At 47.3% G+C, this 16,119-nt stretch overlaps 1 protein-coding gene across 2 annotated transcripts in view; it reads right to left on the bottom strand.

Annotated features, from left to right (window-relative positions):
- The window catches only part of LOC106574121 (tyrosine-protein kinase RYK), a 144,338-nt gene that overhangs the window by 84,580 nt on the left and 43,639 nt on the right, over window positions 1–16,119 (bottom strand). For both annotated transcript variants that reach the window (XM_014149734.3, XM_014149735.3), the window contains exons 2-3: window positions 2,052–2,173; window positions 1,473–1,572 (exon numbers count right to left, since the gene is read on the bottom strand). In XM_014149734.3, the coding sequence (XP_014005209.1) occupies window positions 1,473–1,572; window positions 2,052–2,173 (222 nt within the window). The remainder of the gene's footprint in view (window positions 1–1,472; window positions 1,573–2,051; window positions 2,174–16,119) is intronic.

The raw sequence follows: 16,119 nt of genomic DNA, 5'->3' as shown, positions 1-16,119 counted from the left end.
ACTGAATTAAAAAATATATATATTATTTTGAACATAAATAAGCTGCACATGTCTATAAGCCGCAGGTGCCTACCGGTACATTGAAACAAATTAACTTTACACAGGCTTTAACGAAACACGGCTTGTAACAAAAATAAATAGGCTTTAACGAAACACGGCTTGTAACAAAAATAAATAGGCTTTAACGAAACACGGCTTGTAACAAAAATAAAAAAATAGCAGTAAGCTTTAGTTGTCTTTTTGCACTGAGTCAATTCCTCACGCTGCTGTTTCCAACGTCTTATCATCACCTCATTAAGACCAAGCTCCCGTGCAGCAGCTCTATTTCCTTTTCCAACAGCCAGATCAATCGCCTTCAACTTGAAAGCTGCATCATATGCATTTCTCTGTGTCTTTGCCATGATGAGGGTGACAAAATGACTACCGTAATCAGAATGATGGGAAGTTTGAGAGCGCTCGATTTAATCTAAACAGTAAACCAAAAAGTTGTTTGACCTTAACCCGTTCGGCAATTTCATTGGTCTAATGAAAGCTTCATGCTGGCAAAAAACTGAGCACGTCACAGAATGTGTTTTTTGGAGAAAAAACAATTGAAAGCCGGTAAAATCCATATATTAGCCGCGTCATTGTTTAAGCCGCGAGGTTCAAAGCCTGGGAAAAAAGTTGCGACTTATAGTCCGGAATTTACGGTACATTTTTTTACACCTGAACTTATTTAGGTATGACATAACAAAAGGGTTTTGTATACTTGACACGAGACATTTCAGATTTTCATTTTTTTATGATTTATAAACATTTCAAAAAACATAATTCCACTTTGACATTATGGGGTTTTGTGTGTAGTGACGTTAAGTGGTAATTGAATCCATTGTAAAGTCAGGCTGTAACACAACATGGAAATAGACAAGGGGTGTGAAAACTTTCTGAAGGTTCTGCAGCGGATATTTTAACACCTGAAACCTGTCGGCTCTTTCAAACGTCCGTGAGTGTAATGTTTACTGTTTCATTTCTAATCTTTTTTTTAATGATATTGTTTTGTTGTCTTCTCACGTTTGTTTACTGAGAGAGAGAGAGAGAGAGAGAGAGAGAGAGAGAGAGAGAGAGAGAGAGAGAGAGAGAGAGAGAGAGAGAGAGAGAGAGAGAGAGAGAGAGAGAGAGAGAGAGAGAGAGAGGGAGAGAGAGAGAGAGAGAGGAGGAAGATGCATTGCTACATGAGAGAGACAGAAGACGACAGGAGTACATCGGGCTGCCCATTAAACTTTCTCTTCAGAGTCTGGGCCAGGTCACGATCACAACTGGTGATGGAAAAGGACTATATTTGATTTATTGATTGATTTAGCAACACACACACGATCCTGATGGCTGATCCTACTAAACACGGATACATACATTTCATAATACAACAGAATATGTAGGCTAAAAGACATTTATAATACCCGAGGGTAATGGGAAGCGGTGATTGGTAGACAGACCTGAGGCTGTGCGAGGCACCTCCCCTTGGTTAGAGATGTTGCTCTGTGGTTGGTTCATAGCTGCAGGGTTGTCTACATGGAAACCCATCCTGTAATCAACCTGCAGGAGAGGAGAGGAGGATTGGTGTGTGTGTGTGTGTGTGTGTGTGTGTGTGTGTGTGTGTGTGTGTGTGTGTGTGTGTTGGGCGATACTACGATAGCATCCTCTATCAGCGATGGTTTAGCCTATTGACTGGCGTCCCGCAGTACAGAGTAGAGTCACACAGCGAGACAGCAGGGCAGAGGGGGCGCCGGGACTCTGCGTTTGGCAGGCGAGTTGCAGAAGGACGATGAGGCTAATAATTCCCCATCGTTTATCAGTGCAATTTTGATGGCCAACTAGCTAACTAAAGTTTGACAGAGTTTCTCTAATGTTCTTTTGTTAGATATTAGCTCTTCTCGCTCGCGTTAGTTGTTGATTTTGTTGTGCACAGGCAACGGAGGGAGAGATATCCTACACATCCTAGATATCCTGTGTGTGTGTGTGTGTGTGTGTGTGTGTGTGTGTGTGTGTGTGTGTGTGTGTGTGTGTGTGTGTACCTTGTCCTTGGAGCGCCAGGTGAAGTGCAGGCTGTTGGTCTCGCTGGATACAGGCAGGATGAAGGAGAGAGCATAGTGGTTCACCACATCATCCCTCACATAGTACAGCTCTGCATCTAGACCTGCAACACACACACACACACCTGGTCTCTCACACACCTGTTCAAAATCAAATCCTTATTGGTCACATACACGAGGTTACACGTCCTTCCCTGTAGCTCAGTTGGTAGAGCATGGTGTTTGCAACACCAGGGTTGTGGGTTCGATTCCCACGGGGGGCCAGTACAAAAAAAATTAAAAAATAATGCATGAAATGAAAATGTATGAAATGTATGCATTCACTACTGTAAGTCGCTCTGGATAAGAGCGTCTGCTAAATGACTAAAATGTAAAATGTTAGCAGATGTTATTGCGAGTGTAGTGAAATGCTTGTGCTTCTAGTTGCGACAGTGATGTAATATCTAACAAGTAATCTAACAATTCCCCAACAACTACCTTATACACACACATCTAAAGCGATGGAATGAGAATATGTACATATAAATATATGGAGACTATAGGAGAGAATCCAATACAATAACATAGTTACAAAAACAAAACATCCTCAATGAAATGAGAGAAATGAGTCATAATGCTATGGTATGGTATGCTATGCTATGCTCCTCAGCTCTGAACCCAGCATAGATTCACAAAGAGCCCTCATACCTTCCCTGCAATATGCCTCCAGTTTATGACTCATCCAGAGACCGAACAACGAGCAGAGAATATAAGCATGGGGAATCTCCATTGAAAGTGCATTTTAGTCCATGACTCAAATTAGACCTAATCTGTGTCCAGGAAACTGGCCTTTAGGTCCAACGCCACATCAAATATAGAATAACATTCCATTCTAGGTCTCCTTCCCATCACTGGCTTACAAGCTAACAGCTGTTAGAAGTTGGAGAGCTCTTTAGGGCACAAATCAAACACATCAAAAACACTCAAGTGAGGCAACCCTTGAAATATGACAGCAATTTCCTATCCAGGAGAAATTTGGGTTAGTGAAGGCTTACGTGGGAAATTGCGAAATGCTTTCCATAAAATACACAGATCCTGAGGAATCTCTCTATTAAAGATTAATATATATATATATATAAAAAATATTTAAAAAAATGAATAGGGGTTAGCTTCTATAACTAATGAAGTATTACTCGTCAGTTTCATTGTACGGGTTAGCAGTTTGGAGATCGGAGGGAGAGGTCTACCACTAGTAGACTGAACACAGTCTTGTAGAGAAAGTCCACCAGTAGACTGTAGTTCTGACTGCAGCATGGACTCCCCTTTGACTATAATCGTGCTGCATTAAACTCAGGATGTCGTCAGACATGGACCTCCTCTGTTACATAGTCATTAGAACACGTAGAAAGTTCTAGAACAAAAAGTATCCCCAGACCATGTCCGTGTTGTCTGTTGTGCATAAAAAAAAGTTCTCTCTGTGGACAGCGCTTCCCAAAACACAGCCTGGGTTGTCACAGATACCACTGTTGGCACTAGCAACAACGCACAAGGATGGAGGGCAAAAAAAATAAATGTATCAATACATTTTAAAAACATGTATTTCGATGTACTAAACCAAAACTATCATGAAAGTTGCCAATCGCAATAGTCAAGAGGAGAAAAAGCCTGGGAGGAGAGATGACTAGAAATGATTCGGTTGGCCGTTTTGTGTGTGGATTAATTGTCGGAGTAGAGGACCTTGTGCATTTCAGGTAAAATAACATCTCAACATTTATATCCCAGGACAAATTAGCGAGCAACAGCAAGCTAGCTAAATAGGACAAATTAGCTAGCTAGCTAAATTGCCATAAAAGGTTTAATGCTTTTCGACCTGTCCCCAAATGAATGTAATTGGTTCAGAGTTTGTTTGGATATTTTAACCTGCGTGTCGTGATCGCATTTGGTGTGGGGGGACAAAATACATTTATGCATGATGGCGCACTGATAAAGGAATTTATATGTTTAAAGTAATGACTAAAGGATTCCACCCTAAAATCATATAATTGTATGAAATGTGTTAAGAGTCATAATTCCATAATATGTGTGACTAGACTATTGTGTTACTATGTAGTAATGTGAGAGTTGAGACAACAAAGGACAACAGGAAAGAGGCTCCTTCCAAGACCTCTCTAATCTAGGGAGGGGGGGAATGGCGAGAAACTGTCAAGGCTGATAGAAAAGTGATAAAACTGCATGTGTGTGTGTGGGCGTCGGTGGGGGTGAGAGTTATACAATGACTGTGTATGCATTTTTGACTTCAGAGCTCTCGTGAATAAAGAACCAACCTTTTGCAGAAATCTGGGACTTTGCCTATTTCTTATTAACCCTAGTTTTACAACCTAGGGGGAATTGGTCAAAGCTATAGTGATTGTTATCATCATTGAGAATTCTCGTGACACACACGCACAGCCAGTTTGGGTTCCGTGTTACCGCCACTGACATTGTTCGTCTTTCAGTCACCCACATGGGTATAACCAATGAGGAGATGGCACGTGGGTACCTGCTTCTATAAACCAATGAGGAGATGGGAGAGGCAGGACTTTCAGCGCGATCTGCGTAGAAGAAATAGAAAGGAGTTCTATTTTAGCCCTTGGCAACGCAGACGCTCGTTGGCGCCCGCGAGCAGTGTGGGTGCAATAATTGAATAATATAGATTTCTAAATTTATTTTGCAACGCTCGCGCACGCGACACAAGCGATGTGGTCAGCCTGTAACACTACTAGGGCTGTCGCCAACGCCAAAAAACCTCGGCTGACCGAAAGTAGTCTGCTCTTTCAAACAATCGATTGGACAACATTTTTAAAGATCAAGATAACCATTAGTTAAACATTTTAAAAAAATGACTGAACAATTCTCCTCCCGCTCCTACTGGTAGATTCTACCATTGGCGTATTATTATTTGACCAATGCTGGTCATTTATGAACATTTGAACATCTTGGCCATGTTCTGTTATAATCTCCACCCGGCACAGCCAGAAGAGGACTGGCCACCCCTCAGAGCCTGGTTCCTCTCTAGGTTTCTTCTACCATTTCTACCGATCTGCTGTCAGATTCCACATTTTCGTGGAACAGTTTAATTTAATTTATAATAAATGTCTTCGTATCTAAAAACTCTTATTGTGGAATGCAGTGTTTGGTTTTTGCCACACATAAATGGGACCCAGTGTCATCCCAAAAAGTTGACTCCAGTTTTGTAAAAAATAAAAAAGCACCTGGAAGCATTTGGATGATCATCAAGACTCTGGGAAGAATGTTCTCTGGACGTCATGGGTCAGGAATGCAGAGTGTCAACATTCAACATTTCACTCGCATTTGTGAATAAAGAGTCAAGTATGATCACATGTATAATAAAATAAATGACGCAGTAGAAGATTTCTTAGTATTTCTGCCATTTTGTTTCATAGCTGGTAAATTAAAAAAATAAAATAATAATCACACAAAAAGTCAAAGAACTACAAATCCTACAGCATATCCCACCTCGCACTGCAACACTGCCTGGCTGGGCCTGTGCGGCGCACATGAAGAGCTGAGTGAAAGATTCATTTTTTTTTTTTGAAGCATAAAAAGTTGGTCTAATTTACTTGAAACTAAAGTCTACTGAAGTGAGACTTTGTCCTTGTGTTTCTTGAATATTTACATAGTTTTTCAAAGTTTGAGTTTAAACTGCTCGGCAAAACTCTGCTACTAGCTGTTACCACGGTAACCTCCCCCCTTAAAGGGGCAGGTGAAAATGTTGGTCTCTCATCTGTGATATTTTGGATAAAAGACTGAAATAAAATTAAATATATAACATATTACTTCTTAATAGGAATATATTTATTGTTATAGAAACATTAGAAAGCAAATGGACAAAAAAAATTGATTTTTAGGCCCTGTTCATTCCGGAATCAATACATTGGCAGTGATTACAGCTGTGAGTCTTTCTGGGTAAGTCTCTAAGAGCTTTCCACACATGGATTGTGAAACATTTGCCGATTCTTGGATTGTGTATGTGTGCCATTCAGAGGGTGAATGGGCAAGGCAAAATATTTAAGTGCCTTTGAACGGGGTATGGTAGTAGGTGCCAGGCGCACCGGTTTGAAGGTGTCAAGAACTGCAACGCTGCTGGGTTTTTCACACTCAACAGTTTCCTGTGTGAATCAAGAATGGTCCACCACCCAAAGGACATCCATCCAACTTGACACAACTGTGGGGAAGCATTGGAGTCAACATGGACCAGCATCCCTGTGGAACGGCTTTCAACACTTTGTAGAGTCCATGACCCGACGAATTGAGGCTGTTCTGAAGGCAAAAGGCGGGGGGTCCAGGTTACAAATATCTTTGGGAGGATGAGACGTTGAGCTTCACCACCCATGTAGAAAACCTTGCTGCGTCTTGGGTTTTATTACCGGCAGAAAAGAGTTGATTCATTGTACCTTCCTCTCTGTATTGGACTATGGTGATACTATTTCACATGCACCCAATACAACAGGTGTAGTAGACCTTTACAGTGAAATGCTGAATACAACAGGTGTAGTAGACCTCACAGTGAAATGCTGAATACAACAGGTGTAGTAGACCTCACAGTGAAATGCTGAATACAACAGGTGTAGTAGACCTTTACAGTGAAATGCTGAATACAACAGGTGTAGTAGACCTCACAGTGAAATGCTGAATACAACAGGTGTAGTAGACCTCACAGTGAAATGCTGAATACAACAGGTGTAGTAGACCTCACAGTGAAATGCTGAATACAACAGGTGTAGTAGACCTTACAGTGAAATGCTGAATACAACAGGTGTAGTAGACCTCACAGTGAAATGCTGAATACAACAGGTGTAGTAGACCTCACAGTGAAATGCTGAATACAACAAGTGTAGACCTCACAGTGAAATGCTGAATACAACAGGTGTAGTAGACCTCACAGTGAAATGCTGAATACAACAGGTGTAGTAGACCTCACAGTGAAATGCTGAATACAACAGGTGTAGACCTCACAGTGAAATGCTGAATACAACAGGTGTAGTAGACCTCACAGTGAAATGCTGAATACAACAGGTGTAGTAGACCTTACAGTGAAATGCTGAATACAACAGGTGTAGTAGACCTTACAGTGAAATGCTGAATACAACAGGTGTAGTAGACCTCACAGTGAAATGCTGAATACAACAGGTGTAGTAGACCTTACAGTGAAATGCTGAATACAACAGGTGTAGTCACCTTACAGTGAAATGCTGAATACAACAGGTGTAGTAGACCTTACAGTGAAATGCTGAATACAACAGGTGTAGTCGACCTCACAGTGAAATGTTGAATACAACAGGTGTAGTAGACCTCACAGTGAAATGCTGAATACAACAGGTGTAGTAGACCTCACAGTGAAATGCTGAATACAACAGGTGTAGTAGACCTCACAGTGAAATGCTGAATACAACAGGTGTAGTAGACCTCACAGTGAAATGCTGAATACAACAGGTGTAGTAGACCTCACAGTGAAATGCTGAATACAACAGGTGTAGTAGACCTCACAGTGAAATGCTGAATACAACAGGTGTAGTAGACCTCACAGTGAAATGCTGAATACAACAGGTGTAGTAGACCTCACAGTGAAATGCTGAATACAACAGGTGTAGTAGACCTCACAGTGAAATGCTGAATACAACAGGTGTAGTAGACCTCACAGTGAAATGCTGAATACAACAGGTGTAGTAGACCTCACAGTGAAATGCTGAATACAACAGGTGTAGTAGACCTTACAGTGAAATGCTGAATACAACAGGTGTAGTAGACCTTACAGTGAAATGCTGAATACAACAGGTGTAGTAGACCTCACAGTGAAATGCTGAATACAACAGGTGTAGTCACCTCACAGTGAAATGCTGAATACAACAGGTGTAGTAGACCTTACAGTGAAATGCTGAATACAACAGGTGTAGTAGACCTTACAGTGAAATGCTGAATACAACAGGTGTAGTAGACCTCACAGTGAAATGCTGAATACAACAGGTGTAGTAGACCTCACAGTGAAATGCTGAATACAACAGGTGTAGTAGACCTCACAGTGAAATGCTGAATACAACAGGTGTAGTAGACCTCACAGTGAAATGCTGAATACAACAGGTGTAGTAGACCTCACAGTGAAATGCTGAATACAACAGGTGTAGTAGACCTCACAGTGAAATGCTGAATACAACAGGTGTAGTAGACCTCACAGTGAAATGCTGAATACAACAGGTGTAGTAGACCTCACAGTGAAATGCTGAATACAACAGGTGTAGTAGACCTCACAGTGAAATGCTGAATACAACAGGTGTAGTCACCTCACAGTGAAATGCTGAATACAACAGGTGTAGTAGACCTTACAGTGAAATGCTGAATACAACAGGTGTAGTAGACCTTACAGTGAAATGCTGAATACAACAGGTGTAGTAGACCTTACAGTGAAATGCTGACTTATGAGCCCCTAACACTTATATTAACTTAACTGCAACGTTGGTTAAGTAAAAAATAGATTAGTAAAAAATAACAGCAACAAATAATTAAAGACCAGTGTGGAGGCTATATACAGGGTGTTACGGTACAGAGTCAATGTGGAGGCTATATACAGGGTGTTACGGTACAGAGTCAATGTGGAGGCTATATACAGGGTATTACGGTACAGAGTCAATGTGGAGGCTATATACAGGGGGTACCGGTACAGAGTCAATGTGGAGGCTATATACAGGGTGTTACGGTACAGAGTCAATGTGGAGGCTATATACAGGGTATTACGGTACAGAGTCAATGTGGAGACTATATACAGGGTGTTACGGTACAGAGTCAATGTGGAGGCTATATACAGGGTGTTACAGTACAGAGTCAATGTGGAGGCTATATACAGGGTGTTACGGTACAGAGTCAATGTGGAGGCTATATACAGGGTGTTACGGTACAGAGTCAATGTAGAGGCTATATACAGGGTGTTACGGTACAGAGTCAATGTGGAGGCTATATACAGGGTGTTACGGTACAGAGTCAATGTGGAGGCTATATACAGGGTGTTACGGTACAGAGTCAATGTGGAGGCTGTATACAGGGTGTTACGGTACAGAGTCAATGTGGAGGCTATATACAGGGGGGTACCGGTACAGAGTCAATGTGGAGGCTATATACAGGGGGTACCGGTACAGAGTCAATGTGGAGGCTATATACAGGGTGTTACGGTACAGAGTCAATGTGGAGGCTATATACAGGGTGTTACGGTACTGAGTCAATGTGGAGGCTATATACAGGGTGTTATGGTACAGAGTCAATGTGGAGGCTATATACAGGGTGTTACGGTGCAGAGTCAATATTGGAGGCTATATACAGGGTGTTACGGTACAGAGTCAATATTGGAGGCTATATACAGGGTGTTACGGTGCAGAGTCAATATTGGAGGCTATATACAGGGTGTTACGGTACAGAGTCAATATTGGAGGCTATATACAGGGTGTTACGGTACAGAGTCAATGTGGAGGCTATATACAGGGGGTACCGGTACGGAGTCAATGTGGAGGCTATATACAGGGTGTTACGGTACAGAGTCAATGTGGAGGCTATATACAGGGGGTACCGATACAGAGTCAATGTGCGGGGGCACCGGTTAGTCGAGGTAATTGAGGTAATATGTACATGGAGGTAGAGTTACAGTTACTATAGAGATACAAGCTGTTTTTCAGTCTCTCATTCCCAGCTTTGATCCACCTGTACTGACCTCGCCTTCTGGATGATAGCGGGGTGAACAGGCCGTGGTTCGGGTGGTTGATGTCCTTGATAATTCTTTCACCCTTCCTGTGACATCGGGTGGTGTAGATGTCCTGGAGGGCAGGCAGTGTGACCCCGGTAATGCTTTGGGTAGACCTCACTACCCTCTGGAGAATCTTTCTGTGGGGACGGACCATTTCATATTGTCAGTGATGTGTACGCCGAGGAACTTGAAGCTTTCCACCTTCTCCACTACTGTCCCATCGATGTGGATAGGAAGCGTGCTCTCTCTGCTGTTTCCTGAAGTACACGATCAGCTCCTTTGTTTTTGTTGACGTTGAGGGAGAGGTTATTTTCCTGGCACCACTCTCCCAGGGCTCTCACCTCCTCCCCTGTAGGCTGTCTCGTCATTAATGGTAATCAAGCCTACTACGGTTGTCATCTGCAAACTTGATGATTGAGTTGGAGGCGTGCATGGCCACGCAGTCATGGGTGAACAGGGAGTACAGGAGGGGGCTGAGAACACACCCTTGTGGGGCCCCAGTGTTGAGGATCAGCGGGGTGGAGGTGTTGCTTCCTACCTTCACCACCTGGACGGCGGCCCGTCAGGAAGTCCAGGATCCAGTTGTACAGTGAGGGGTTGAGACCAAGGGCCAGGAGCTTAATGAAGAGCTTGAAGGGTACGATGGTGTTAAAGGCTGAGCTGTAGTCAATGAACAGCATTCTTACATAGGTATTCCTCTTGTCCAGATGGGGATAGGGCAGTGTGCAGTGCGATGGCATCGTCTGTGGACCTGTAGGGTCCGTTTTATGCTAAGATTCCCGAAGATTTGAACCCGATCATGTAAAAATGTCCTTTCATTACCCAGCCCCCTGGTATTGGAATTCCCTCCAAGCCAACCTACAGGCCATGGTGGTTTGAATAAAAATGTTTTATTTAAACTTTAAAACTTTTATTTAACTAGGCAAATCAGTTAAGAACAAATTCTTATTTACAATGACGGCCCAGCCCGGCTAAAACCCTCCCCTAACACGGACGACGCTGGGCCAATTATGAGCCGCCCTATGGGAACTCACAAACACGGCCGGTTGTGATACAGCCCGGAATCGAACCAGGGTCTGTAGTGACGCCTCTAGCACTGAGATACAGTGCCTTAGACCTGTTGTTTTACTACACCCCCTCCCCCCAACACCCAGTTTGTCTGCTGTTGAATTTGTTTGTGTTTGTTTATCTCCGTCCCCGTACCAACAGGAGACCTCTTGCCAGGCCTTCATTGGTTCTTAACTAACTAGCCTGGTTAAATAAAAGGATAAATAATACAAAATGAAATAAAAATCCACCTACCAGCAATTCAGTGGGTTTTAGTATGGGCCTATGGTGGATGAGTTAAGAGTCTATGGGTGTGTAAAACATATGGTGTGTGTGTGTGTGTGTGTGTGTGTGTGTGTGTGTGTGTGTGTGTGTGTGTGTGTGTGTGTGTGTGTGTGTGTGTGTGTGGGGGGGGAGAGGTCAAGGATGCTGAACTGTGGAGATCAGTTCTCTGACCCCCACAACTCTAAAGAGAGAGAGAGAAAGGGAAACAAATGGGGAAAGAAAGGAGAGAGGAAAATAAGAGCAAGAAGAGGGGATAGGGATGTGCAGCACAGTGTGTGTGTGTGTTTAAACGGTGGTTTGTGAAGAAGCTTGCCAGTCCATCATGTTAGTGTGACTCGGGGGGGGGGGGGGGGGGGGGGAGATGATTTAGTCTCCATACTAGTTGGAACAACAACCAGTTGGTCTCTGAAAGACATATGGTCCAGGAGGCTGACTGAAATACGTGGCTTCCTCTTCAAAACCACAATCCAATGCTTCCCGTTTCCCCGCTTAATACCAGACCTTTGTGTATAGGAAAGGAAACGCCTTCCGAGGAGGGGGAGGAAGAGGGGGGAGAAAGAGGGGGGGAGAAAGAGGGGGGAGAAGAGATGGGGAGGAAGAGGGGGGAGAAAGAGGGGGGGAGAAGAGATGGGGAGGAAGAGGGGGGAGAAGAGATGGGGAGGAAGAGGGGGGAGAAAGAGGGGGGGAGAAGAGATGGGGAGAAAGAGGGGGGAGAAAGAGGGGGGAGAAAGAGGGGGGGAGAAGAGATGGGGAGGAAGAGGGGGGAGAAAGAGGGGGGAGAAAGAGGGGGGAGAAGAGATGGGGAGGAAGAGGGGGGAGAAAGAGGGGGGAGGAAGAGGGGGGAGAAAGAGGGGGGAGAAGAGATGGGGAGGATGAGGGGGGAGAAAGAGGGGGGGAGAAGAGATGGGGAGGAAGAGGGGGGAGAAAGAGGGGGGGAGAAGAGATGGGGAGGAAGAGGGGGGAGAAAGAGGGGGGGAGAAAGAGGGGGGGAGAAAGAGGGGGGGAGAAGAGATGGGGAGGAAGAGGGGGGAGAAAGAGGGGGGGAGAAAGAGGGGGGGAGAAGAGATGGGGAGGAAGGTGGAGGGTGGGTTGTCTTTACGATGCTTAAGTTCACAACCCTTTCATGGTTCAACTGCTCTCACTGTTCAGATCAGGAGGCGGAGACAGGGTCCCAAATGGCATGCTATTCCCTGTATAGTGCACTACTTTAGACCAGAGCCCTATTCCCTGTATAGTGCCCTACTTTAGACCAGAGCCCCTATATAGTGCACTACTTTAGACCAGAGCCCTATGGCACCCTATTCCCTATATAGTGCACTACTTTAGACCAGAGCCCTATGGCACCCTATTCCCTATATAGTGCACTACTTTAGACCAGAGCCCTATGGCACCCTATTCCCTATATAGTGCACTACTTTAGACCAGAGCCCTATTCCCTATATAGTGCACTACTTTAGACCAGAGCCCCTATTCCCTATATAGTGCACTACTTTAGACCAGAGCCCCTATTCCCTATATAGTGCACTACTTTAGACCAGAGCCCTATGGCACCCTATTCTAAAGTAGGGCACTATATAGGGAATAGGGTGCCATGGGGAAACAAGTCCCTGGTAGTGGGAGAATTCCTCAGAGTAATGTTTGGATCTCTCCAACTCTCAAAACAACAGCTCTACATTGATCAGGTTCCTCCTTTCAGATTCCACCTCTCCTTCACGCACTGCCTTACCCTTCAACCTGCCGTAGCCCCTTTACCCTTCAACCTGCCGTAGCCCCTTTACCCTTCAACCTGCCGTAGCCCCTTTACCCTTCAGCCTGCCGTAGCCCCTTTACCCTTCAACCTGCCGTAGCCCCTTTACCCTTCAGCCTGCCGTAGCCCCTTTACCCTTCAGCCTGCCGTAGCCCCTTTACCCTTCAGCCTGCCGTAGCCCCTTTACCCTTCAGCCTGCCGTAGCCCCTTTACCCTTCAACCTGCCGTAGCCCCTTTACCCTTCAGCCTGCCGTAGCCCCTTTACCCTTCAACCTGCCGTAGCCCCTTTACCCTTCAGCCTGCCGTAGCCCCTTTACCCTTCAGCCTGCCGTAGCCCCTTTACCCTTCAACCTGCCGTAGCCCCTTTACCCTTCAGCCTGCCGTAGCCCCTTTACCCTTCAGCCTGCCGTAGCCCCTTTACCCTTCAGCCTGCCGTAGCCCCTTTACCCTTCAGCCTGCCGTAGCCCCTTTACCCTTCAGCCTGCCGTAGCCCCTTTACCCTTCAGCCTGCCGTAGCCCCTTTACCCTTCAGCCTGCCGTAGCCCCTTTACCCTTCAGCCTGCCGTAGCCCCTTTACCCTTCAGCCTGCCGTAGCCCCTTTACCCTTCAGCCTGCCGTAGCCCCTTTACCCTTCAGCCTGCCGTAGCCCCTTTACCCTTCAGCCTGCCGTAGCCCCTTTACCCTTCAGCCTGCCGTAGCCCCTTTACCCTTCAGCCTGCCGTAGCCCCTTTACCCTTCAGCCTGCCGTAGCCCCTTTACCCTTCAGCCTGCCGTAGCCCCTTTACCCTTCAGCCTGCCGTAGCCCCTTTACCCTTCAGCCTGCCGTAGCCCCTTTACCCTTCAGCCTGCCGTAGCCCCTTTACCCTTCAGCCTGCCGTAGCCCCTTTACCCTTCAGCCTGCCGTAGCCCCTTTACCCTTCAGCCTGCCGTAGCCCTTTACCCTTCAGCCTGCCGTAGCCCCTTTACCCTTCAGCCTGCCGTAGCCCCTTTACCCTTCAGCCTGCCGTAGCCCCTTTACCCTTCAGCCTGCCGTAGCCCCTTTACCCTTCAGCCTGCCGTAGCCCCTTTACCCTTCAGCCTGCCGTAGCCCCTTTACCCTTCAGCCTGCCGTAGCCCCTTTACCCTTCAGCCTGCCGTAGCCCCTTTACCCTTCAACCTGCCGTAGCCCCTTTACCCTTCAACCTGCCGTAGCCCCTTTACCCTTCAGCCTGCCGTAGCCCCTTTACCCTTCAGCCTGCCGTAGCCCCTTTACCCTTCAACCTGCCGTAGCCCCTTTACCCTTCAACCTGCCGTAGCCCCTTTACCCCAACCTGCCGTAGCCCCTTTACCCTTCAGCCTGCCGTAGCCCCTTTACCCTTCAGCCTGCCGTAGCCCCTTTACCCTTCAACCTGCCGTAGCCCCTTTACCCTTCAACCTGCCGTAGCCCCTTCACCCCAACCTGCCGTAGCCCCTTTACCCTTCAACCTGCCGTAGCCCCTTTACCCCAACCTGCCGTAGCCCCTTTACCCCAACCTGCCGTAGCCCCTTTACCCCAACCTGCCGTAGCCCCTTTACCCCAACCTGCCGTAGCCCCTTTACCCCAACCTGCCGTAGCCCCTTTACCCTCAACCTGCCGTAGCCCCTTTACCCCAACCTGCCGTAGCCCCTTTACCCTTCAGCCTGCCGTAGCCCCTTTACCCTTCAGCCTGCCGTAGCCCCTTTACCCTTCAGCCTGCCGTAGCCCCTTTACCCTTCAGCCTGCCGTAGCCCCTTTACCCTTCAGCCTGCCGTAGCCCCTTTACCCTTCAGCCTGCCGTAGCCCCTTTACCCTTCAGCCTGCCGTAGCCCCTTTACCCTTCAGCCTGCCGTAGCCCCTTTACCCTTCAGCCTGCCGTAGCCCCTTTACCCTTCAGCCTGCCGTAGCCCCTTTACCCTTCAGCCTGCCGTAGCCCCTTTACCCTTCAGCCTGCCGTAGCCCCTTTACCCTTCAACCTGCCGTAGCCCCTTTACCCTTCAACCTGCCGTAGCCCCTTTACCCTTCAGCCTGCCGTAGCCCCTTTACCCTTCAGCCTGCCGTAGCCCCTTTACCCTTCAGCCTGCCGTAGCCCCTTTACCCTTCAGCCTGCCGTAGCCCCTTTACCCTTCAGCCTGCCGTAGCCCCTTTACCCTTCAGCCTGCCGTAGCCCCTTTACCCTTCAGCCTGCCGTAGCCCCTTTACCCTTCAGCCTGCCGTAGCCCCTTTACCCTTCAGCCTGCCGTAGCCCCTTTACCCTTCAGCCTGCCGTAGCCCCTTTACCCTTCAGCCTGCCGTAGCCCCTTTACCCTTCAGCCTGCCGTAGCCCCTTTACCCTTCAGCCTGCCGTAGCCCCTTTACCCTTCAGCCTGCCGTAGCCCCTTTACCCTTCAGCCTGCCGTAGCCCCTTTACCCTTCAGCCTGCCGTAGCCCCTTTACCCTTCAACCTGCCGTAGCCCCTTTACCCTTCAGCCTGCGTAGCCCCTTTACCCTTCAGCCTGCCGTAGCCCCTTTACCCTTCAGCCTGCCGTAGCCCCTTTACCCTTCAGCCTGCCGTAGCCCCTTTACCCTTCAGCCTGCCGTAGCCCCTTTACCCTTCAGCCTGCCGTAGCCCCTTTACCCTTCAGCCTGCCGTAGCCCCTTTACCCTTCAGCCTGCCGTAGCCCCTTTACCCTTCAGCCTGCCGTAGCCCCTTTACCCTTCAGCCTGCCGTAGCCCCTTTACCCTTCAGCCTGCCGTAGCCCCTTTACCCTTCAACCTGCCGTAGCCCCTTTACCCTTCAGCCTTCAACCTGCCGTAGCCCCTTTACCCTTCAGCCTTCAACCTGCCGTAGCCCCTTTACCCTTCAACCTGCCGTAGCCCCTTTACCCTTCAGCCTGCCGTAGCCCCTTTACCCTTCAGCCTGCCGTAGCCCCTTTACCCTTCAACCTGCCGTAGCCCCTTTACCCTTCAGCCTGCCGTAGCCCCTTTACCCTTCAGCCTGCCGTAGCCCCTTTACCCTTCAGCCTGCCGTAGCCCCTTTACCCTTCAGCCTGCCGTAGCCCCTTTACCCTTCAGCCTGCCGTAGCCCCTTTACCCTTCAGCCTGCCGTAGCCCCTTTACCCTTCAGCCTGCCGTAGCCCCTTTACCCTTCAACCTGCCGTAGCCCCTTTACCCTTCAGCCTTCAACCTGCCGTAGCCCCTTTACCCTTCAACCTGCCGTAGCCCCTTTACC

The sequence above is a fragment of the Salmo salar genome, chromosome 16 (assembly GCF_965601325.2).
Source record: "Salmo salar chromosome 16, fSalSal1, whole genome shotgun sequence".
NCBI lineage: Eukaryota > Metazoa > Chordata > Actinopteri > Salmoniformes > Salmonidae > Salmo > Salmo salar.
The sequence above is the reverse complement of the archived record's forward strand: the minus strand, read 5'-3'. Positions and strand labels throughout refer to the sequence as shown.